At 40.4% G+C, this 25667-nt stretch overlaps 1 protein-coding gene across 3 annotated transcripts in view; it reads right to left on the bottom strand.

The window, feature by feature from the left end:
• The window catches only part of CDH13 (cadherin 13), a 377876-nt gene that overhangs the window by 247260 nt on the left and 104949 nt on the right, over positions 1-25667 (bottom strand). For all 3 annotated transcript variants that reach the window (XM_026042342.1, XM_026042343.1, XM_026042344.1), the window contains exon 3: positions 4250-4458. In XM_026042342.1, coding sequence (XP_025898127.1) covers positions 4250-4458 — 209 coding nt within the window. The remainder of the gene's footprint in view (positions 1-4249; positions 4459-25667) is intronic.

The following is a 25667-nucleotide window of genomic DNA, read 5'->3' as shown; positions in this document are numbered from 1 at the left end:
TCATTTTCAATCCATTTGGAACTCCATTCCAAACTGATACACTGAAAAATGCTAATTTACATTAATGGAAGTGATTGTTTGCTGTATCAGAGAGGCTGATTCTTGATTTCATTTTCCAAATAAATTATTAAACTGCCAGATATCTAAACTTAACCATTCACTTCCTTGCATGAATATTTTTTTCTGCGAGAGAACTCTGATTCATTACAAGATTATTGATCCTTTATCATCTATTCTAAAGCAGAAAGCTATGTTTAGGGGATTTAAAGCTCTAGGCAGTTTTTAATCTTATATCAGTAAGATTTGCAACCTATATACTGCGGGGATAGAGCAAAGCAGATCACAAACAAGAAATATAACATTTAAATCCAAGGAGCTTAGTTTCCTTACTTGTTGATAGTTCGGATACTTTGCGGATTGGAAATGACATGCACAACTGTCCCCAGCAAGGCAGCAACTTGGCAGAAAAGGGAACTTGGGTCTGATAAGGATCTAGGGATGGTACAGGCCAGACTGCTGCTCACGTCCCCAAAGTAATGAGCAGATTGCACTGGCCTGAATAGCAGGACAGCAGCAATGTCATTTCCCACATCTCGAGTTATTGAGAGAGACAATTTTAAACTTTGTGTCCACAACACGCTGTCTCAAGGTGTGCTCCTCCCTCTTATCTCTTCTTTTCTTTCTCCTTTTCCTTCCCCATCTAGTGCCTGAAAAGTGTCCCGAGAGTTTGACAGCTCCTGTTTAATCATTTCATCCTCCTGGATGGAAGGCTGCTGAGCACCACGCTGCGAGGTCGCCGCCAGCCGGGCATTTCTCAATATCTGCCTGCCCTCTTATCAGCCTCGGTGCCCGGCTCCTGCTATCTCGCCTCTCTTTTCCCTCCTCTCCTCGGTGCCTGTGATGCTGCAGCAAATAAAGGTCTAAATAACTCTCTTCACTGGGGAGGAGAGGGAAAGGGCTGGATTTGCCAATGCACAAAAAGCCTGTCTGCAGGAGAAGATTGTTCTCTACTTTTTTCATTTAGTTTCCCATGTACTGACAGTATACTTATTAAAACCACCATCAGGTTACAGGAGGGGAAAAGGGCCAACAATAATTTTGTTCAGCCTTGGAGGACATAGCTCCAGTCCCCTGCTCACTTGCTGCATTTTGCACATCACAAGCTATTACGAGGCACTACCAAAGCTTGGTTATACTTCCATCCACAGTATCAGACTCCTACAATACTCAGATATGTTGAAAATTTCCAGATTCTGGTTTTCTTACTACTCCTGCAAAGATAAGCAAGGAAAGCAGGGCAAGTCTGTTTCCTCCTCCGGGTTACGCACTGTTCAGATGGCCAGAGAATCTAACTGCAGACTGAAGTGCCTACAGACTGATGTTCTCAGCACCTACTGACACGTGCAAGTACTCCAGGCACTCATGGTTTTAACAGTGGTTAAACATCAGACATGGAAAAGGCAGTAGTGTGATATCTGCTTTTCTGTCACCAACCCCGTTCTGCAGCCAGACAGCAAAGGACACGTTGGCTGATGATGCTAAAAACCCACCTACCCACATCACAGTCAAGGCCGCCCTGCAATGGGCTCTGCAGCACCCGCATGTCTCTGGCAAGGGCAAGAACAAGTGTTAGCTGTACTCCAGGAGCAGACTTAAACAAAAATGTGCTGTTCTAGCAGCCACTAACCTGTTACGGCCGTGAAGGCCATTCAAGTAATCACTTAGGTCCCATCAGCAAGACCTGCTGGAATCTTTCTGCATCTTCACCGGTAAAAAAGCACGTGCCTCAACCATTAGAGCACCAAAACCATACTGCACACTCCAGATTTCACTTCTAAGCATTTCCAATGTCTATCTAAAATACGGTTGGGAGCAATTGCCCTTTAAAGTTCCAGGAATTACGCTATGTCTCCCCAGGCTCAGAGCTGAGGTTATGCTGGCTGTCAGTCAGCATTAGAGGCTGTTGTTGTCAGTCACTTCCAAACACATTGGGAAACTGCAATTAGAAACATTAACAATAGGATTTCACAGATGTAGGTTACAGACTTTCAGGAAAGAAACGGCAGTTGCTGGCAATAGGGAAATAGTTAAGAACTCCTTATTATCCTCTAATTACATAGGGTACCATACTCTAAGCCCTGAATGCTAAGCAGCGTTCCAGAGCGTGCTCATCTTCACCCTGCAGAATTACACGGAAATACTAAGGCTCCATCCGAGCATTTCTTAACCAAGATTCCTTGCATAAACAGATGGAGCAGTTTTGTTATTTCCATGCTGACACTTCCAGACTGTAAAAGTTAGAATTAAGTTCAAATTTATCATAAAATAATTTCAGATAGGACACTGTAATCTTTCTGTCCTTCTAAGTTCTAAGACAAAGACAGAACTCTACTATGTTTAAAATGAACAAACAGTAGCTGAAATGGATGGTGAATCCCTTTAACAGCTATACGGCATGGACGGCAGCCTGGTTGGAAAAGGACCTCAAGGACCTTCAACGATCCCCGAGGAAGGAGATGATCAGTGCCGTGAAGTACACTGATTTCCCAGCACACTGTAATGCACCAGTTGCATTACGGACACCAAAGGTCATGAAGGGAGTCTGGTGATAACATTCAACACTGGGCATTAATTAATTATTTGTTGCAATATTTTAAGGAGAAGCTACAGAGAACCTGAACACACGGCGAAGAAGAAAGCTCACTGATAAAGCTAGGTAGACAGTGCAAAGACATATCTGTTAATTCCTACTCAGAAGTTTAAGTTCTCTCCCAGATTGTAATTTTTTATATAAAACTCCCCATTGAAGATGGGATGGGAAGGGCTGCTTCTCTAAGAAAACAAGAATGAGAATGAGATTGCCATGGAGAAACTCCACATCTGCTGTCAGTGACATCCCAAACTCCTCCATAATTTCAGTAGTTCCTAACTGGGGAACACAAATTCTCTTTTCCAAGCATTCAAGCTTTTGAAAGCTAGAGTGGAAACAAAATCATGAGACCCTTCCCGTGACCACACCAAAGGGAACACGTCTCACCAGCTGGAGCCACGGGAGAACCAAGCACCACGCTCCACCAAGCACAGTCCTTCTGCTCTGCATTCAGCAGCACGCGGTCCCAAATCCACCTCTCCACGGTGTAAGAGACTCTCTCAAGTATGACTTTGTTAAAATTGAACTTTGCAAAGAAATGGCATATTTAAATAAAATTAAACTCTATCTAAGCATTCTGATCAGCTCTCTGCACAGGCACACATTCTGGTAATTCTTCCCCGCTGGCAATCTATATTCACATCTTGTGTTGCTTGAAGTGCAGATCAAAACCTTCCCTCTACCACAGGCTTTGAGAAGTTTGTTCAAATCCTTTCCCTAAAGCTAGAATTTTTTAATGGATAACTTAAGTTACACTAAGCTATTGTTGAAAATACGACAGGATTGCCAGATGAAAGCCTAAATACCCAAATAAGACAACAGATCAGTCATTCTCATTATAGCTTCTTTCTATTTCCTTGAAATTATAGGTCTGTAAACGTAGCAGATTTAATTGTCTAGTAAGTCACTGTCTTGCCTGCCTCCTTCCTAAATGCCATAGCACAAAAATGAAGGCTATCTCCGGTTGCCTTTTGTTGCTCTCATGGGTGTGAAGCAAACATTTCAATCTATTTGCGAAGCACTTTTCCCCATTCTATGAGGTTATCATTACACTGTAATTCTGAAGTTGAAAAGAAAGGACGTAGCATTCAGGGGGAAGAGAAGAACAGAAAATCACTGCAGCGGAGACACCGACAGACCAACAGGCTGCAAATATGGGTCACTAACTGCCTGCAGATGTTTGTGTGCTTTAATAGCTAATGGCACCATATAAGCACATCTATATAAATATTTACGCTCCACAGCCTCAAAAACATTCCCACGTTCCTCCTAGACTTAACATAAAGGTTTGGGAAATCCTAAATTGGGAAACACAAACGGTATTTCAAGTAAGACACTGCAGTTTTCAAAAATGGCCAAGAAATGGTCATCTGGAATAACATATACAAGTAGGATCGGGTGATTTAGGTCCTCAGGCTCTTTCATTTGAATCAATTCTTTGTGAATATTCAACATTTACACCTGAAGATATATTACATTTTTTAACGCCTGATTTTGGTTCCCGGCAAGAAACTGAAACCATTTACAGTCCTAGCTGACACTTAGCCACACAGCAGCATCTCCCCGGCACTTCCTTCTCGTCCCTTCCATTTCTCTTACCTTTAACGCAGTGCGCTTTTCATCGGCGCCAACGATCAAAATTTCTGCCATGTCCTCAGCGCGTTCAGTCCGCGCGTGCACGAACAGGGCTCTGCCCACGTCCGACACGTTCCTGAGCGCAAATAAAGAGCCGTCTCTTTCCACCTTGAAGTCCGGGTTAGAAACTTCAAAGTTCAATTTGCTGTTCCCCTGGCAGTCATCAAACACCACTGGAAGAAACAGAGGAAACCAGTTTAAGCATCCACTTTGGAACATAGACTTAAAAGACTTTTATGATAGTGTTTTCTTCTAGAGACGTCAGCAAAAAATGGCTCCAATTTGAGACAGAAACCTTTCAAAGAAGTTTTCATCTCTTTGCCTATAATTTCACAGACAATCTTATAAATATACAGTTTCACACGGATGAAGAGTTTTTGAACATGCTAATTAATAAGAAAGAACTTACTCAAAAGTCTGATCTCAAGATCTCAAAAAAGATCTCAAAATGTTTTCAGCTGACAAAGTAGGTTTTCAGATCATTCTTGGAGCTGGTTGTTTATAAAATATTCTACTTCATATTGCATTGAAAGAATACTATACAATAAGAATTAAACTATAGTATTTATCATTAAATATCTGAATTGACATACTGCATTACACACTCTATCAGTATAACAAGGGATTTTAAGCTCTGGTCATTAAACAACAACAATAAGGCAAATAAGCCTGTTTTACTTGGAAGATTTAAAATACTCTCAGTCATTACAGATTTATGCCATTGCTAGTTTTGTTTTTAAAGACCTAGGGGGACTGACATGTACCCCAGCCTTTGCATGCTGCGGAAATCGCACGCTGCATCATGATGCTCAGCTGCACAGTGGCCTTCATCACCTCAAGCTCTAACATCTGAGAAAAACTACAGACAACCAAAGACAAGACATTTTACTGAAAATAAAGCACTGTCTGTAATTGTTTAAATTCATTGTGTACATTATCCTGTTGGATTCGGTTCTTTTCAAAGGTCAAAAAAAAAAAAATAAAACCACATTCCCAATAGTGGGGCAGGCTGCAAAGCACTGCTGGGAAATTCCATAAAGATCCTCTCATCATGATGCCTCTGAGCCAAACCAATTTTCATATTTCTTTCCAGACATGTCAATTGGAAGCTGAGCTGCAAGAACACCTCATGGAAATCTCTTCTTTCTGGACCTTCGCTGGGAATGAATCCCAAAGCTTAAGAATCATTGAGGGGGGAGAACTACTGCCAGATCCAGATTTCAAATAGAGTTTCATTCTATGATGCACAATGATGAGAAAAGTTAAAATAAAAATTAAGCAAAAGCAAAAAAACACAGAAAAAAAGAATTCAAAACCTGCATGGAAGGATGTACACAAGACATAGCCACATCCACAAAGGAATTAGGAAGCTGAAGCAGGATTTAAAAAGAACATCAAGCTCTGAGCCTACAGTCATACCCATCTATCATCATGCTGAGAAGTAGCTAAATTTTGGCCTCTGTAGTTTCTTGCACAAAAATTATCCAAGTACCTGCCAGATCTACTTCTGCAGAAGTTTCAAGCTTGCTTAGATGCTAAATCCTGCTCCCATTCCTTCAATTTACTCAAGGGTAAGAGCACTACCCTTGGACTCACAGGGGGACAGCAAAGCAGAATTTCATCCACACATTTGCCATTTCACTGAATCTTGTTGAAAGCAAAAAGGATTAGAAATGAAAAAGTAAACAAAAAGCTGTCTTTCCCCACAGCTACTGCAGTCCCTACGGACAAATCTATCCGAATCCGACCTATCACAGACCCCTGCCTGCAATATCTTACACTGCCATAAATGGAAGAAAGCAGAATTTCGGAGCAAGAGCACTTTGAAACAATTTTACAATGCTAAGTCTGCACGACTGCAGTCTGCACCAGTGTCCACACTGGCCTAATGGCCTTGACTGGGTGCTGAGACCAGGTAATGCCCACGGAGAGACTTTTTGCAGTCACGGTAGCAATTTGATGTACCGTTCTGTATTAATGAGCCACTCTAGGATAAAACCACCCGTTGCAATTTATGCTGCTGCTATGACAGGCATTTTAACAGATTCACTACAAACTCTTAAAGCTATCAGCCCGCAAAAAGATAAAATTTCCCTGCCACCACTAATGTGGGAAGCCGAAATTCTCTATTCTTATCACTGTATAGATTACAGTCTTGATGAATTATGAGTGAATTACCCTTTAACATTTTTCCCGACCTGTAAAAAACAACTAAACAAGTTGCTTTATCGCACACACATGTCCTTCTCATAATAAAAATGTGCTGGTGACCTACTAGTCTGTTAATACGTGACACCTGGAAAAATTTGGCATCCCACTCTCTGACAATTAATCATATCAGGAATAAAAAGGCTCTCAGTAATGTCAAAAAAGAAGTGAAGCCTAATGAATATGATGAAGCAATCTTTTAATAACAAAAGCGGGGGTTCAGAGGTGGATTGTCACCAGCCAAGATACACTCCCCTCCACCTTGTACTTCTGAAACTGTACTTCTTCCAGGGGCAGAAGTGGAGTTGCTTGAAAGAGGGAAACTGTTTTCTTACCATATCTTATCCAAAAGCACTGATGCTTTCAATTCCCAATTCCACCACTGAAACAAGAGTGTTTGACAAGGTTAATAGCAAGGAGAGGGAAAGAAAATGAAAAGGCTCTGAGAACTACTGATAGGTAGGAGAGAAATTAGAAGTGGGTGGAAGGAGATGAAGTGATCATATGGATAGAGAACACTGAAGATTACTCAGACCAAGGGCCAATGGAGAAGAAACCCAAGTAAATTGTTAAGAGTTGATGATAAGCGTAGCTTTAGATAAAATCAATAGCCTGAAGTTAGGGGTAAATCTGAACTTTCTCAGAACTGCCATACCTCTCGCATTTGAAAGACCAGCAAACTACTCACAAAATCCCAGTTATATTCCCAGGCACTTCCAATGACCCCTCTTGGGAACATTTGCTTCCTTAAACTCAGATTGCTTTGGAGGAAATTGCAGAGCAGACACCCAAAATTTACAGCACTGGGAGAACGGCTCTCACACAGCCCAAGTTTCACCTGGGACACCTTGAGGAGTTTCATCTTCATCAACTTGCTCGTATTTACCCTACTGCCTGGAGCACTGTATGTTGTAACTCTTAAACAAGCTTACAGACTGCTGAAACTCTTCAAAAAAAATCCTTATACAAATTTCTGTGTAAAAGTTTAAGAAGTGATTACTAACTACTCCTCACATCCACCGAGATCAAACATGAACTAATCAGTCTGTGAGAGGCTACAGGAGGGTTTGATGCCACGGGTTAAGGAAAGGCTCAGGCAGGTATTACAGAAAGCTTTCTCGCTACAGAAGTAGCTTACTGCAAAGGTCAGGCTGAATATCCAGCATTGCAGGGTTTTAACAAGGTTTAATCAAACAGAAGGTTAATCCAAAAGTCACTCAAGATCAATCTCGGTACCTGATCCTGCTTCAGAGGAAAACGATGGAATGGGTGGCATCTGGAAGCCTTTTCTAGACATAGAGGTCTTGGATTCCATTCATTTTCCTGTGCATTAACGCTAGGCCTACTTCTTGGCTTCAGTCAAGCAAAATAAAAGCTATGGAAAGCTAATAAAAGCTATGTGTGTTATGTAATCAGGATGATGTAATCATGATGTTCATGCATCGGTCACCAAAAGATAAGGTGTGAGATAAGTTGTGAGATGGAAGGCAGAAGAAAATAGGCAGTATCAACGTTAATATAAAGCTGAAGTTATTCATATCACTCAGCTGTAGCATAACAGGATCAAACAGAAGCCTGCTGAGAGGGTCCACAGATATTAAAACCTTCCCTGCCCTCTTGCACACACTTGCACAGTCACAGCTTAAGGAGCTTAATTAGACTGCAGCTCTTCAGGGTGGCCCCAATTGTTTGTGGAGTATTTACAGAGAGCTCAGCAGAATCGTTCATGTCTGGTGTTCAAGGTGCTACAGAAGCGCAGAAGATGAAGAGATTCAGCTGCACTCCCAGTCTAAAGTGTGGGAAATGCTAATGCAGACATGACTACAAAGTGGTTGTGTCTTATTGTCAAGAACTCAATGGGCAATTAAAGCAGTGATCTAACATTTATTTACACGAAGGCAGAGTTCTTCATTTATTGATGCATATATGACTCTTCTGATGTTCCTAGTCATGCTCCAGCTGCCAAATGAACATCTTTATTGTGCTTAATATGCCATATGGTATGAGACAGGCTCCAAAACTCCATGCAAGCAAAATGAAAATACTGCCAAGCATCTCCCAATGAAAGACAACATGCATGCCATTCACCGCCCTCTGCTCATTTGCAGCCTCCTGTACTCAGCTTTCACTCCATTCTGTGAGTAAGCTCTGCTTCAAGAGACTTGTATGGAGTATTTTTGCCCACCAACTAGATTCATAAATGCTAATATCTATCTCCAGCTCACCTACGTGCATTGATTTTATCATCATTGTGGCAACTGTTGGAAAAAGGATTCTTGTGTAGGCTCCCAAGTCTATTACTGTAATGATGGGAAATGGAAGCGGTGCTCAGAAACGTTACCCTTAGTAGACCTCAGTAAAAAACCTCAAGTTCCCTGGGATTCACTGCTTCAGAGCAGCCCACCTCCCTGTTATGATGGGCCATATACATGAGGTTTTCACACAGCTGTGATATTTATGATAATGAAGCACCGATATTTTAGTGAATACCAATTTAAAAACATTAAGAGGTTACCAGTCAGGTCTCTCGTGTTTTATTTTTACATAGGTTTACAAGGTGAAATAGATCTCTTGCATTCAACAGCACATTAAACTGATATATTCCTCTTTCAAAGCCTTATTTTTGAGAGTTTCTTTCTCAGAAGTTTCAACATATTTTGAGCAGAAATCCAGGATCCATAGTTTTTGCTCTGACAAAATCTCTACACAGGTATCCTGAGCACACACACATATATATTTATATATCAGCACATAAAAACTCGCTGTGTGCATCTACATGCACATATACATATTTTTTTATGTTGGATGATAGCTAGCAACAAACCAGCTCCTCAGTGCGATCTCACATTGCAAACAGACCGAACACAGATTTCATTAGGACGTCAATGAAGCTTAGGATCCTTTTTGTAAATAGAGCCTAGTTCTGTTAAACCAGTAGCATACAGGGAATTTTGTCCTGTGCTCCTTATCCTGTATTCCTTCATTTTTCCAGGTGACTTTAAAGCACATTGAAAGTGGCAGTCTCCCCTTTGGGGAGCTCCATCAGGGAGGTCTGGAGGTGCGAGAGAAGCCCAGTACAGCTGCACAAAGGCAGCTCCACTTGCCAGGCCAGCAGGCAACTCTTGGCTGCAGCAAAAAAATAAAACCTCCCTCTCAAGGATATTAGCAAAATACAGAAGTTGAACAGACAGAAAACTGGCAAAGCCGAAGAGCTCCAACGTGAGGATGGGAACAAGCAAAGGAAAAGCCAACGCTTGGAAGTGCTGCTGCAGTGGAATTAAGCAATTAAGCACCGTGACCTGCTGAAGGTCTACCTAGCCATAACCAAGGAGGCTGAGTGAAGGGAGCCAACATGCAGCTAGAGAGATGACACGAGACCAATGCTATTCCCTGCTGAACCCCCACTAGTTTTAGTGCCCAAAGCTCCAATATGGGGTTGTCCAGAGCTGCTCTTCCAAGAACACCTTCTCCACACTGTTTGCAGTAACTATTAATATTCACAGGCTTTTCTACCCTGTTAAAATACCCGGGACAAATATAGCATTGCTAAGAGCAGCACTTCCCATAGGCACCAAAAGCGGAGCGGGGCACTCGGCGGTGGCTGCAGGCAGTCAGGCTGCTTCAGAGCACAGCAGGCCACCGAGCCAACCCATACCAAGGACTCCCGTGTTTCTCAGCAAGGATGGGCATTTGCCTAGTTTTGCCTTTTCCACAGAGCTCTCTCTTTCCTTTCCCCATAGACAAAAACATCCTTCAATCACATCTTGCTATCTTCAAAAAACCCACTTCTGCCAACGCTGCTCCATCAGCTATCTCCAACTGCTTGAAATTATGGGAAAATCCAAGCACTACAGTAAAAACTAAGGCAAGAAAAGCCCTCAAGCAAGTCTTCACCAGCTCACATTACATATCTTCACTGATCCCTTTACTGCCTGTTGTCTCATTTAGGACAAAAATCTAACCAAGTGGAAGAAGTAGTAATGACTTCTCAGCTGGAAGTTATCTTGACTTATTCATTACAGGGTAGACAAGTTATTGACTGATCTCCTCGGTCAGTGGCTGATTATAAGGCATGTTAATACTGCAGCTTCTGCTCTCAGCCCTGGAGAAAAATTACAGTCTCACAAAAATAGGATATCAGTGCACTTGTCTGAAAAAGCCTTTGATGATGCTCTATCATGGTCATTGACCTTTTGAATGCAACACATAGCCCAATTTAAACAGAGCTCTCGTGTCTATGGGAATGATAGGACACCTGTAAAGATACTACGTTTGGAAGCCACAGTCTCCAAGGAGCTGTCACATGTGCAGATCATGTCATTTCACTGCTAGCTGCTCCAGAAGAGACCACTCAATTCCAAGCCCCGCTGTACTAGCTAGAAAAGACTCTTTCATCTTTGCTCATGTCAACGAAAGGGTCTCCCATTGTGATGGAAATGTTTAATATTTTTCCCTTCGACTAGCTTTTGACTAGCTTTACATAATATTTTCCTAAGAAGCCTAGGAGAATTTAAGAGGAAATTAATTTCAGATTCTTAAAAACTTTTACATCCTAAATCTGTGACACAAATGCACAAAATCAAAGACATTCTAATGTATTCAATATGTTGTGATTCTGCAGATTATCCTGAGAAGTCTGTCAGTCTGAAATTATTTGGATCCTATCATACAGCAAGATGGGACAGAGATCATACAAAAATTCCCAGTGGGATATAATGGATAATTTCCTTTCAATGTTGACTGAATAAAGAATCAATAAGACGTACACACTTGACCATCAATGTTCTTGACTTCTGCACAAACACAGACTGATCCTTGAGCAGTCATCTACCAACCAAATTTGTTGATATATGTAATTTATTGAGAACTAATCAGTTGGAGTTATACTCACCAGAAGAAAGAGGGTCCCAAGGGATTTTAAATACGCAAATAAACTGCTGACAGTAGATGTCAAAAAATAACAAGAAATCAGTCACAGGAGATCATATAGTGCAACCAGCACACACAGACACACAGAGGAGAGAAATCCCTCATTCACACCACTGTGTTTTTAAAATCTCTCCAAAGCCACAAATTCATTTAGTAAGGGTTTTCAGATAACTAGACAATTAGCTGCAGGTCATGGGAATTTTTTTTCCCCCTCAAGTTCACAATTAAAATTGTTTGTCTTCAAGGTCGGTTTGTTATAATTACAGTGATCTGTCATTTCTTAATGTGAGCTGTCATAACTTCTTGTTTCTTCCCCCCTCCCGTTTTTTTTTTTTCCTCCTCTCTCTGATGGCAACCACTTGCTTTGATACTCAATTAAAAGCAGTCTTCTAGGAGCCTCAAGAGAAACTGCTTGAAATACTGATGTAATGTAGAAGAACAGAAGATTCAACTAAACTGCTCACGTACTTTGGTTTGGCTGAAGCTTGGGCTGCTAAGAGGAAGGCAGATAAATGCACAGAGGCTTTCTTCCCCTCACCACTCTGATAAGGAGCCAGGCTATCAGGCAGTACTTGCTAGGAGAGGTGAAAACCCATCCCTGCACGGGCATCCACACGCTGCTCCCCTTTCCTGCAGTAATAATCATTGCAAATGCTTTCTCAATATGCAGTCATGTTTTCTTAAAGGGCATCCCCAGGAATAAAGCTTTCAGCTTGTGCCATGTGCAGCTAATTTCCAAAGAGCGCTCGGCGGTAGGAGTTTGTTGCGGGAACAGACAATGACGCATCCTTTACAAGACATAAAAGGAAATACAAGTGAGTAATAGATCCACTGTGCAATATTTTCCCCTCAAAATGGGATACTGTAGGTTGCTGCCCTGTTTTCCCAGCTGCCGAATGAGTAATGCCATGCCTGAAAATCTGCTCAAACTATTTATTCAGTCGGTACTTTAACTTTCCCATATTAAAAAAAAAAAAAGTTCATCCCTGTTTCCAGGGAAAACCGTTTGCCTTTTCATCTCCTCCATCAAAGATTCTGACAGCAGAAAAATGACTATTCCTCAAAGTTCTTTTAACTGAGTTCTCTCAACCTTTTTTTAAGGGTCACCAGAAGAAAGATTATTTTTCCAAAGGGATCTGATAACTGCTCAGCAGACCTAGATTCCTTTCTGGTCCTCAGTCTAAAAATTGTGTTATTAAAATATAGCCTTAGGCAAAAGCTTATGAATACCTTTGCAGAATACCTTTGAACATCTAAATTGCGTTCAAGTTTGCACAATTAGTCAGTCATTAAACTTTGCTTTTACTCAAGCATTTTGCCAACTCCAGCACACAGATCATCCTATAAACAGCAGTAAATCAGTTTTGCAGCCTGGTAAAGTGCAGCACTTGTGTGAGATTAGCTGGGAAAGCCACTCTAAACTCCTCTGGACTACAATTCACTCAGCCTGTGGTTTTCTCCTTTAAACAATATTAGAGTTTGACTAATGGTTACAGAACCAAATAACCTTGGACTGAATTTTGACTCTTACACCAAGCTCTGCTACAAACAATGTAATTAAAACAGCACCATGCAATCTTGCTCTATGCAGTCATTCCCAGCACTCTTCCTATTCCCAGCACATCCAGGCTTCTACATTTTAAAGCCAGACAGGCTCAGGCGTCTTCCACAAAAGAACTCACCTGTGGGAAAGTAAATTCTGCCAGTAGAAAACACTTAGACTCAACTCAAAATTTGTTCACACCAGATAAGCCAGGAAAAAAGCACCAGGCTACAGAAGTTTCTGCCTTGAACCATGAAAGAATAGGTGAAACATAAGAATAATGGTTAGAAGCTGAGCGAGATGACAATGCTGTTGTAATGCTCAATTCTTAGACAGGCAGCCTGCATGGAGACTCGTATTTAAACAATGACAGTTGCAACACAAGTGACAGTGAAAACTTGTTTTAATTATTTCTTCCACATTTCCAATGGCCCTGACATTTGCCTGCCGCTAAACAGTTTCATTTAGCAGAACGTGTGCAATGTTTCTAACATATAGCTTGCATCAGTGCAGCCACGAGCTGAATTAAAATTGAAATTAATGCAGAATTTCTTCCAAACCTTTTTTGTCAACGATGGATCAGGCCAATAATTACAGTTTTTGCAGAAAACAGTGATCAAGCAGCAGGATTCTTTTCATTATATTAAATTCTGTAGCCAACCAAAGGTGTACTGAAAAGCTGAGCCCAAGTGCCAGACACGAACGCACACAACGGGGGACTCTGTTGAACCAAAGTACTGTGCTAAAAACAGAAAGCAGAACATCTCCAATTTGGAGATTAATTTGCTTGAATACCTCTAGCAAATAATATATCTTATAAAGTAATAGCGTTTTATCGTATTTCTTACTAGTGCCAGATATATTTATTTTCATACGGTGATCACATTGAAGATAAATCAGACAAGATGCTGGCCTACCAGACAGTATTGACTTGGCAATCAGTACATAATTAAAATGTTATTACTAAGTTAAATACTCTTAGATTTAATAAATTACACAGCCTTTTAACTATATGAACTACATATATGTATATATGAACTGACTATACAGCACTATAATTGCCAAACACAACAAAATTTGCTCAGGTCATTCAGTGACAAGACCACTGATTTCACTCATTTTTAACATAATACTACATGCTTTTTGCCAGGTCCAATATATGGAAAGAGGCAAACGTTTTTCATCTTCCCTTCTGTTAGCTGAAGCTCAGCACAGACACCATTAGTTGTACGTACTCTGATGACTGGCACTAGGGATTAGCAATATGGATTTCCTAAACTAACACCTGACATTATTTATGGTTAGAATACAGAACCTTAGCACATCTACTTGAATAACTATCTCTGTTCTTTCACATTAGAGCAACCATAATGATTACAACGCTTAGGAAGTTTAGAGAGATAAGATAAAACTCAGTCAATCTTCACCTTGCCCCCAGTTATAAACCCATTAAGAGAAGATCACTAAATCTGCACATTTTCTAGCTCACATCTCCTTCCAGAGTATTAGTCTCTTGGGACCCAATAAAGCAACCTTTTTCTGTACTCTAATATATCTGTGTTGCATTTTGCTGCTGGCCACAAGCATGACAAACTGAGATACCCATTTGGTAAATACGATTTGCCAAACTTTTTCAAAGGACACAGAGTAATATCTCCATCCAGATGGCCTCTTAGCACCTTTGTATTTCCCTATTGCACAGGGTTTGAGGCATAAAATAATAATGAGTTGTGCTATATCAAAGGAACACATGTGAGACACTTATAGACTGAGGAACAGAAAGGTATCAGAGATGCTTTGTCATCCAAGAGAAAGAAATATATTATAATAAACGCCCCTGATTAGCAAGCTAACTTGGTAGTTTGAAGTTTAGATGAACTCCACAGCTAATTAAACTTTGTTCAGTGCTTCTAGAGGCTGTGTTTGCGTTTTAGCACATGCTTTATTCTGCAGCAAACAGTTGTCATTCACTCATCACCAGATGGGTCGCCTTCAAACGCTAACAAATCCAAGGGAAACGAGCGCACAGAAATGCCATGCACTTCCCTCCAGTTCCTAAGAAAATGAGAATGGTGACATACTGCACATAAACACAGGGGAGCAACCCTGAGCACATGCTGCAAGCCCTGCAGACAGGAGGAATACGATCAAACTGCAGCGTCGCTGTGATTTCCACAACACAACTTTGGTGACGACTCCAGTACAAAAGACTGGTTTTACAGCTCTACACTTGTCTTAAACATTTCACAAAGTGATGGATCGCAATTATTCACTAGAATAATTTAACAATAGACTAGAGCTTACATCAATGAATATTAACTAAAAATAAAATTAGTTTTCAGGTAGCAACAGCTTTGTGTATTCAGCCTGCTAGACAACTCTCACTGCCTCCCTTCCCTTCTCTCTCCTGTCACTGCTTTGCATAAGGACTCTATTATTAACTCCTGCTTTCTTGAAACTAAGGAGACATAATATTGCATGGGCAATATCTGTTATCGTATTCCACTGCAGAAAAATATAAGTACAGATCTAACATGCTTTAGACTTGTCCATCTCACTATTTTAAGAATTTCATGCTCTTAATTATCAGCTCTGAGACCTTCGCTTTCCAAACATCATCAGTAAAGTTCCCTTGCAAAGCTGAAGGCTAAATAAAAATGAAATTTGGTACATCCATCCTCCCATTAAATGAGATGAGAACATCCTCCTGCTGGAGGAAACAGAGTCCAACTCCCTGGTTCAGAGAGATCTGATTACCTAACTAGTCAGGACAACCAACCAAGAAATGTGTATATACATTCCCACTATGGGTATACGTATATCTATATATAAAATGGTCTGAATGGGCACACTATGCAAAGTCACACAAGCCAAAAGAGCAGTGGACGTTTTGACACAACCCTCAATGAGCATTTGGGAAGAAATGCAGAACTGCAAGGACAGTTGGCAGGCGCTGGCAAAGGGGTGCAGGAAGCTAAGCACCATTTGAGCACAGACAGCAGAACCAAGACTGACACTCCCAAAAGCAGCAAAGCTTTTCATAGGCAGAGTCGCATTAAATTTATTTCATTGTCTCCTTGGAGAAAAGCAGGCAGTTTATTCGCACTGAAATGGGTTTTGGCTACCAGCGCTGAGAATTCATTTGTTCAAAACGCAGACTACGACCTACAGAAATGAGGCTGAGCCATAGCAACCACCTGAGAAAGTTCATCTCAAGGGCAAGAATATATATGAAGTGCTGAAAATGTTAGAGCGAGATGCTCAAATTGGTACTTACAATTAAATAAGGATATTTAAAACTCAGAATTGCCAACATGAGCAACCAAACGTAGACTACAGACAATAACTAGACACTAATATTTGGAAACCGGACATCTAGTGCATTTAATTGTTATTAGGAAAGAATTAAAATGCACTTAGATATCTTTTTCTATGAACACAACCACTCAGAAGAGAACTCAATTAGGTAGTAAATGCATGCAACAAAAGAAGGCTGAAGTGAACAGAAAAATTATGGTCTTGTTCTACTTTGATGATTCCAAATCTGTTTAAGATATTCCACTGCAAATTCATTACTATTAAACTGCTCCATCTGTTTGGCAGTCTTCAGAAATCAATTCTTCCTCAAACTACAGATCCAAATGTTGGAAATTTCCTAATTAGAAGTAACATTTTAGGCCATGATAAAGTGTTTTTCTTTAGAGCACTTTGGAATCAATGCAATTTTTAAACAGTCTTCAGCCTGATTCCCACTTTTGGAGAAACGGAAGTGTAAGATCAACTAAATTTCCCTCCACTCCATTTAAAAGGCATTTAAAAAGCCTTTTAAATGTAGATGGCTGGAAAGTTTCTGAAGGCCAATAAGATGCATTGTAAGGAGTGACTCTCCAAAATAATACATAGTAAAACCTAATAAGCTATTATCAAGTTTTTAACAGTAGTATCAAGACCAGAACTTGAATGTTTCAAAAACAAGGAAATTGGCGATTTTCTAAATTATGAAGCCATTATTGCTCCATTACAAAATACCACCTTCCAACTAGTAAAACCTTACTTTTCTTCTTTGAAGCACTGTGTGAAACAAACCATTTTCTAAAACCACATCCCAATAGCAAGTCTATGCGGAAACCAAAATAAGGGTGCTGGGTAAATTAATTTCCAGCTTATTAAAATAAGAGCACATTCTCAAGGGCACAGAAGGGAGCTGGGGATTTCTCTTTTCAGATGTTACTTCCTCCATAAATCTTAAAACTTAGACTCACTGCATCATTTTTTAATTAATTATGTATAACTCACCATTATATATATCGGCCAACACTTCTCATTAAGGCTATGTATATTTTTTTTTTTGACTGCGGCTGTGCTGCATGGCGAATAAGATGCTTTTATAATCATCTGTCATAAAAACAACCCGTGTTACAGATTCAGTGTCGTTTGCATTTCCCTCCACCTGCCCCAACAGGTGGATAAGGCTCTTGCTTTAACAGAGCATCGACCTGAGAAGTAGGAATTCAACACTAGAATTTTGAGAAAGTCCAAAAAGACACTTTTTAGCAAACATCAGAGCACTGCAAATGATTCAAAATAATCATTTATTTATTGGATTTGCCATTTATTTTTCTTTCCACCACAGATTGCTAAATTCTGAAATATAAATTATTCATGAGGTTCTGCCAACACTTCTTCCATTCAAATAACTACGAAAATGTGGTTGCGATTATTCAGCTTTCAGCATTGGCTCCATCAGGTTCTGGAGCCCTGGTTCTGTTCCACCACGGCTTGCAACCTGCCAATTTAGGATCCATTTCAAGCATTACACTCGAGGACACGCTTCAAAATTTACTTTGTCAGGTCTGTGCTTGCAATTTGTGCTCTGAATATAATGTTTGCTCAAGTTCCCACACTGAAAAAGACTTGAGCGTACACAGTCCTGTATCTTGCTTCACTGGGTGTTTCTGGGTCATTATTTCAGTCATTTTTGGCACCAAATATACGTAAGAAATAAAGGTTTCTTTAATGTTACCTGCCCCGTGTGTTTTTGCCAGTGGTGCTGGGGGTTGCTGCAAGGATTATCCTTATGTTACCTTGTGCTCCATGCCCACCAGCTCAGGGTGTCCACAAGGAGGGAGGGAGAAGGGATGATCCCAAGGGATCTTGTGCTTTGTTCCCATTGCTGCTACTTTGCTCCTGCATTTGGGGACACCTCATCAGAGTTACACAGGCTTCAGAAACAGAAGAAAATACCCTGCAGCCCTGTATCAGAGAGCGGCAACAGCTCTGCTGCACGTGGCTCTTTAGCTTGCGCTCCATCAACTTCATTCCTCACCTCCGAGTCACATTGGCTGAAGATCCTCGCAAACTCACCCCAAACTCCTTTCTTCGGGCACAGGCAGGAGAACAAAAGGGCCACACGCCGCCATGCAACCCAAGGCAACCCACCCTGCTTTCCACCTTCCACCAGTTTGCCTTTTCCCATCACTTTTCTGGAAGATGTGTCTTGGAAGAGCAAGAGTGTAATGGAATCGCCGGCGCCAGCCAGGATGGGCCTCACTGTGCTTCCCCAGGCTGAACCTGCAAGGCAGCAAAGCCAGGCTCCCCTAATACAGCCCCTTGACGCAGTGATGGGGAAGGCACTTGCTTCAAAACATCCAAATAAGAAGGTATCATCACGTGAAATAAGGAGAGATCATGGACTGCTTCTTTCAGGTGTGAAGTTTACATGAAAAATGCAGCTTTATGGGTACCTTTATGGTTCAGGCACAAAAAAAACCACATAGCAAGACAACATAATCTAAAAATTAAATCTAATTTAATCTAAACAAAAAAATTAACTTAAAATTATGCTTGCCCAATTTATGCTTGCAACATTATATTAAGCAATTGTGGTTGTCATTTACAAAGCATTTAATAGCAGGATATATTCTGTATATAACTTTCTTTGATGTCCCTGGGCAGCACATGAAAGGAGCGAATATAACGTAGGGATGACTCTCTGCAAATCATCCTGCCGCTGAACAGGAACCCATAAAACCTGTACTGGGGACACATTTTGGCACTCCTTGCAGACAAATGTGCGTGGGCAGGTTATTGCCACCGCCTTCCACGACTCTTTGATCAAATCACGGCTGTCTGGTAATTGCCTTTCAACATGAACAGCAGCAAAGATGCTGCCGAGGTGGGAGATAGTTGGAGCTCTCAAAAAAAAAATAGAGCATTGTTGGAGGAGGAACCTAAGGATGTTGCTGGGACCAGGTGGGACTGGAGGACATTCCCAGACCACTGCTGCCTATACAGAGCACAAAACGTGCCCCAAACCATAACACTTGAGAGCAAAACAGGGAAGGAAACGCACATTTCATGCTATTCCTTTCCCAGTGGCGCAAGGGATTTTTTTCCGCCCCCCGCTCTCTCTTTTAAAGCATTTCAGCAGTACTTGATGGATCAACCTGAATGCTTTTGCAGCCCCAAAATTAGATAGAGAAGTAAATCAGTTAAATTAAAAAAAAACACACAGAAAGAAAGAAAAAAAAACCCTAGATTGCACACGGCAGGAATTGGTGCAAGCCACTGATGCCGCAGCAAATTGATTTTCCCACAGGTTCTGCAGCTTGGCGCTGCCTTTTGAAGTACAGGCACGAGATATATTTTGCTACATATATTTCCTCTGAACTAGTGCCTGTCACAGTTTTATATTTTGCTGAGCGTTTTCCAGTTGATTAATGTTATGTTTACAGAACTATAAATATAGGAATGATGCCTCCTTTTTGAAGAAGTAATTTAAGTTTTCTCCTCTATTTTTTGAATTGTTTTTCTGTGTTTTTTTTAAATAAATGGTGTAATCATAAAGCTAAAAATAGATCCCCACATTTTATATACAGATTTCCTTTTCCATAATGAACAGTATCAAAATAGCTGTAGCCATCCTTCAAACACACATGGCTTGGATAGTAATCATACAACTTCAATCATGGATATTAATCACACACCTTTAACAACAACAATCATACAACGCGCTCCAGTTCTTAACACAGCTAACTAATTATTCAGTAAAATGGAAAACTATGGTTGCATTTACCTCAGGACACTATAAAGGGTTTTTAGTCTTTAGGGGGCAGCTTTTCCATGACCTGCTCCACTCATTATCAAAATAAATAAATACCATCTTTTTTGGTTTTTTTATTTGTTTGCTCCAGAGGGACATTCAGGACATATTTCTTTACCTGGCTTTATCTGTTAACTTGAATATTTATTCATGAAGAATAAATACTCACACGAAGAGGAAACTAATGCTTGCTTGTTGACTTTTTTTTTTTATATTCCCTGACAAAACTCATCAGCAATCTGAGCTAAAGATTTTTAACATCAACACTGCTTGTTTGTTCTTTCTGCGCTAATCTCAGCGAGTTTTGCTCAGGTCCTGTCTAATTGCAAAATATTCTGTTGAGCTGATGGGCACCTGTACCAAGTTGTCCAAATTCTGGCTATATCACCCCAGTTCAAGGAGATTTCTGTGCTAAGACCTTGCCCATTTGCAGCCCGGCTTCCTCCCAGACCTCATTACACAGGAGCTGGTCTCTTGCCTCTCCTTGGGGCAGTTTTGCAGCATTTGGTGCTTCTCGTCCATGCTGAACAGCCGGCGTTGTGCGCGGTACTGATTATAAACAAGGCTAAAATGAATTGGCATCAGTTCAGCTTTGTCCCCTCTTTATCTCAACAAAAAGTCAGCAGAATGATTACGTGCCTGACGATGTTATTGGCACTTCAAAGAAAATAAGCCACTTCCTTTACACACATGCATCGGCTTTGCTCACATAGACTAAAATATATATATATATATATGCAAAGAGGGATAAGATCAAAATAATCCTGACTTAATCCAAATTCCATTTCCCCAAATTTGCAAGCATTGCAATGCAAGCATTTCCTTAAATCTATATAATTTTGCCCTCCCAAGAGCCAGGAACCAGGGTATCAGGCTGCTTATGGAGCCCTATGGCAAACACCACGAGGATTTGTTGTCCTCGCACCTCTCAAATATTTCTCATCTGAGAGCATAGCTCATTTTAGCCCTCAAATAAACTCTATTCCAGACGCGCTGATAACTCCTGAGGCTCATTGTGGATTATTATTTCCATCAGAGAAAAAGAAACTTGGAAAGCAATAGAAAATAATACTCTTTCACTAAATTAGTTGATTTTCCTCCATTGGCACTTTTAGATGTTAAATTTGGACTTAACTGGTTAAAGGCAAGATTAATGTTTCTGGAAAGCTAATGGAGCAATGCTTTCTTGCCTGTTTTACTCTAAGTTCTATAACATAATTGAACAAGAAAGTGTAAAATAATATTCTGGAAATTGATTTTCTTTTCATATCAAACTAAAAACATCACACAGAAATACGTTTACTTTGAAAATTCAGAATAAAAATGAGTGATTTGGTTTTTCTCCTTTCTTAGACTGCACAGTTGCATTTTAATCTCTACTCCATTCCAATACATTTCAACAACCTCTTTCAGCTTCTGGGTATAACACTCAAACATGCTCAATACTACTGTTATTCTGAATCTGGTAAATATGCAAATAAATAAAGAAAACATTTTGTCATTAGGCATAGGAAGCTTCTGAAGGCTTTTGCTCCAGCTTTTTACGTGCAAATCACTTTGAAATCTCTTCCACATAAACCCTGGATGTAGCCTTTTTAAAGCTAGCGTGCACTAATGGTACCATGCTCTGCCACTAAACAGTTATATGCTCTCACATAACTTGCACGACAAATTATTTACTAGAGATGATGCCAAATGGGACAACATTTCTGCAAATATGTCTTTTGTAATAAATATTAACATTGTTAAAAAAGTACCCCTATGCTTATTAAATATTTAATGAGCTTTCAGGGGAGCGTCTGCGGCGTTCCCAGGGATCCCAAGCCTGGCAGCTCACTCTTTTCCACTCCTGCACGATTCTAACCCAGCGACAAGTGTCTGAATGGGAATCACAGTATGTGTTTGGATTACAAACTGCTGGAAAAGCCAGAGCTGCCTTTCCCAGCCAAAAACCTCGTTGGAAAGATGGGCACCTCCAGCACACACGGGACCAGCTGGCACTAGGGGCAAGGGAGTAATTAAACCATACGTCAGCTGCAGAGCGGTTTTCAGAAACCTGCACAATCACTATTCCTTTCAAATCCTCTCCAGCCCCTCTGAAGTCAACAGAAAGATGTGAGCCAACAGGTTCAACCTGGCATAAAGCCCTAAAAATATTTAAATAATGCTGAAGCAGTAATGCATGCCCTGCCCTCAGTCACAGGTACAGGTATATATTGAGATACCTGATGCATTTTCTGTGTATTTAGATACCATGAGTGCTTATGCACTTGGGAGAACCATCTGCACTTATGAGAGTGCAAAGTTCGGAAAAATCTGTATCTTTCTATGTTTTGCCTCAAGCAAAGCGCCCTGCTTTCCTCCTCGATGGGTTAAATGGCAGTATTGCATCCACACAGCGAGGCTTTCAGATAAGGCTGAGTGCTATTTATCTTCCCAGAATGCTGCTCTAAGTGTTAATTTAGGGAGTTAAAAATACATCAGCTTGCTACATTTACACAACACTTTCCACAACTGATCAGGTGTCATTAAAACCTGGGAAATAGCCGGGTTTGATTGTAAAAGACCACTTTAAAAGATTCCTGCAAACCCACCTAAATAACAGCAGCTAAAGAAACAACCAATTCTTGGTGATTTCCATCTCGGGTTGCACAGAAAAGGCAAAGATCAACATGTTTGTGCAGTTATCAGACCTGGTAAAACCGGGAGCAAAACAAAAAATCCCCTCCCTGGGCTGTCAGCTCCCTCTCTTGTTCTGCCATCAGCAGCTTTTCTGTAAGGTTGGCATTAAGGAAGTAGAAATGATAGCCCTGTGCCTATATATATTTTGTACAAACGTTAATGCCACTTTTAACGCCTCGTTTTTAATTTGAACATACATTTATTAAAGCCTCCCCATGATGGCGAGCGGTGCATTAGAGTCCGTCTTGGTTTAACCCCATGGCATAAACCGTCATGCTGAAAATTGAAGGTGATTTGTCGTGTCCTCGTCTTTTGTCCTTGTCCAGGAGCAGTCAAAAAACCTTGTTTGAGGAGAGAACTGTGTGTAAAGGGGAAGGATGACTTGGTAGATGCCAAGAAATGGAAAGGAGAGGAGAGTGTAGACGTAGAGCCCTTCTTGCGCAGCTTCATTATGCACTGTGTACGGAACAGGGATCCCAAATTCCTTAAAAAACTAGGAAAAAGAAAGGACAAGTTCAGGAGCACCACATTACATGTGTTACAGCACTGACTTATTGATTCTGCCACTGCCAAGGTCACATCTCTCTGCTGAGCAGCACCAAGGCCGCTTTTCCACTCCAGGTATAACAAGTGAAAAATAAATAATTCACAGCAGAAAACATCTAACGTGAAGTTACAACTTTTCTCCTGCATCACACACACTGAAAATAATGCCAAAAAGACACCAAAGAACAGAAGTTTGGGAGTTACTTTAAGTAAAATAGGGTGAGGAAAGATAAACTAAGATGAAGGAGTTGGACCAGAAGCTCACAGTGAATGATGACAGATGCTTGAGCACTCCCAAACCCTCCCCTATATAGACAGGAAAATAGCAGTATAATTTCAAAGTAATAGCATCTATTAGGAGAAAGAATAGGAAATATAATAAACTTTTATCTCTTGAGCAATAACCTTACGGTCAAATCCCGCTGTCCTGCATCAGGAAAATCCTTCTCTGGACATAAATGAGGATATGAAGGTTATCCTACAAAATTCATAAAACTAGGAGAAGAGACCCCTCCATCTAACATTTACAGTCTTGGAGAATGAGCACATCTGGTTTGGGGGAATTCTTGAGCTGAAGCAATGCAAGGCTGCATGTCATAAAGTGAAGCAAGAAAACAAAGTCAAGTACTATAACAGTTAATTCCATTCTGCCCAAAGCAATTATCCCATAAAATATACTCCTAGGAAAGCATAAAATGTCAATGTGCTGCTGCTGCAAAAAAGTACAAAATGTCTATAAACAGTTGAGAAACTACTAAGGAGTCTGTATCTCTTTCTTAGCATTATTATTTTTAGTGGAGGTATTTAAGTTTAAAGACTATTGACCAAAAGATGCTGCCAGACAAAAAAAAGTGATGAAGGGAGATCATAAACGTGCCATTCTTGTGGACTTTTTAGTAGAGAAAAGCTGCTTATCAGCTTTGAAAACAGGGGCCTTCGAGACCAACTCACCTTTGAAAGTGAACTATAAACAAATAATGGGCCTGTTTCTGTGCTGTTTAATCCCATAGGCTCTTCTCATCAACTCTATCATCAGGCTATGCATCAGATTCTCCAAAAAAAAAGTCAAAAACATTTGGCCAAAGGAATTAAGTGCTATAGGTTTTTTTTACTGTACACTGACATATTAGTGTAAAGCTATTTTGTACTTCAGCAAGTCCTCAAAATCTCAGGCGATATTTTTCATTGTTTCCCTGCACCTGAACCAGAAAAGGCACGGCAGCCTCCAGCTGTGCAGCTTGAAGACATTATAACACAAAATTAAAAGCATCAGTGTCATAGTTTTCTCCACAAAAATTCAACTTTGACCATGACAGTGACTATGTCACACAATCTAAGGCAGGTTTCTTTTAACAAAGACATCTTAAAGATTCTATTTTTTTCCCCTGGACAGAGGTGCAATGACAAGAAAACTGCTGAAGGAGCTGAACTCCACCATTTTTCTCCAGAAAAGAACCACCAACCATTTTCATCACTGTTTCGCTGCATGAGTTCTTCATTTTATCAAGGCAAATTGACCCTCTCTGAGACAGACTTTTCCCCTTTACAAACCTCGGAATTATTTAACATCTCAATATAACAAAAAATAGGTCATTTCCGCAGTGCAAGAAGCTCTGTTGGAATAGAAAGGCCATTCTGCTTGTGTGATCAACCACAAGGCTTGTTTCTCTGGGTCAGTTTAGAGAGGTGATGCAGGAGCGTATCTATTCACAAAGGCACATCTTCTCACCCATTATTTAATAGAACTTTAAGTTAACTCAAACAATGCACTTTCAACGCAAAAATAAGCATGCATTGAAAGGAAACTACCCTGAAATTAATGCACGTGAGAAAAATATATTCATAATTGTATGAGCACTTTGGGGGAAAGCGCATATACAATTTTTCTTGGTGTTAAGGAGCAGAACAACCAATGGTTTTAAGACCAACATGTAGCTTTGAGATGGTTGTCTACTTTTGGCTACTTGACAACTTCAAGAAGAGTTTCTGAAGTTCTGCACAGATTTAAGCCATCTTTGATTTTGGATTTCAAAACAATTGTTCTGAACACACTCTCATTAAAAAAAACCAACTACTAGATTTTGGCAAAGAAAGCGTGAGCATATGCCACGCAGGTCCACAGCATCTCTGGAACTGTACCAACTTAAAAGAAAACAGTGTGAGTACTTTAAAAGGAAAAGACTGGTTTAACTCTTCCTATTTAAGTCAACAACTAAAGCTCCATTAAACATACATAAAAAAGAGATAAGAGTCTTGCAAAATCCCACAGAAGCTGGTATTCAGTCTCACAAAAAATACCAAAATTTGTGCTGTGCTCCAGTCATCTATTTTACCTTTCTGTGCGACTTAAGTACCTCGTTCATGTTAACATT

This window comes from Nothoprocta perdicaria, unplaced genomic scaffold (genome assembly GCF_003342845.1).
Source record: "Nothoprocta perdicaria isolate Ctin4 unplaced genomic scaffold, notPer1 scaffold_30, whole genome shotgun sequence".
Classification (NCBI taxonomy): domain Eukaryota; kingdom Metazoa; phylum Chordata; class Aves; order Tinamiformes; family Tinamidae; genus Nothoprocta; species Nothoprocta perdicaria.
Note: the sequence above shows the minus strand (reverse complement) of the source record. Positions and strands in the feature narration are given on the sequence as shown.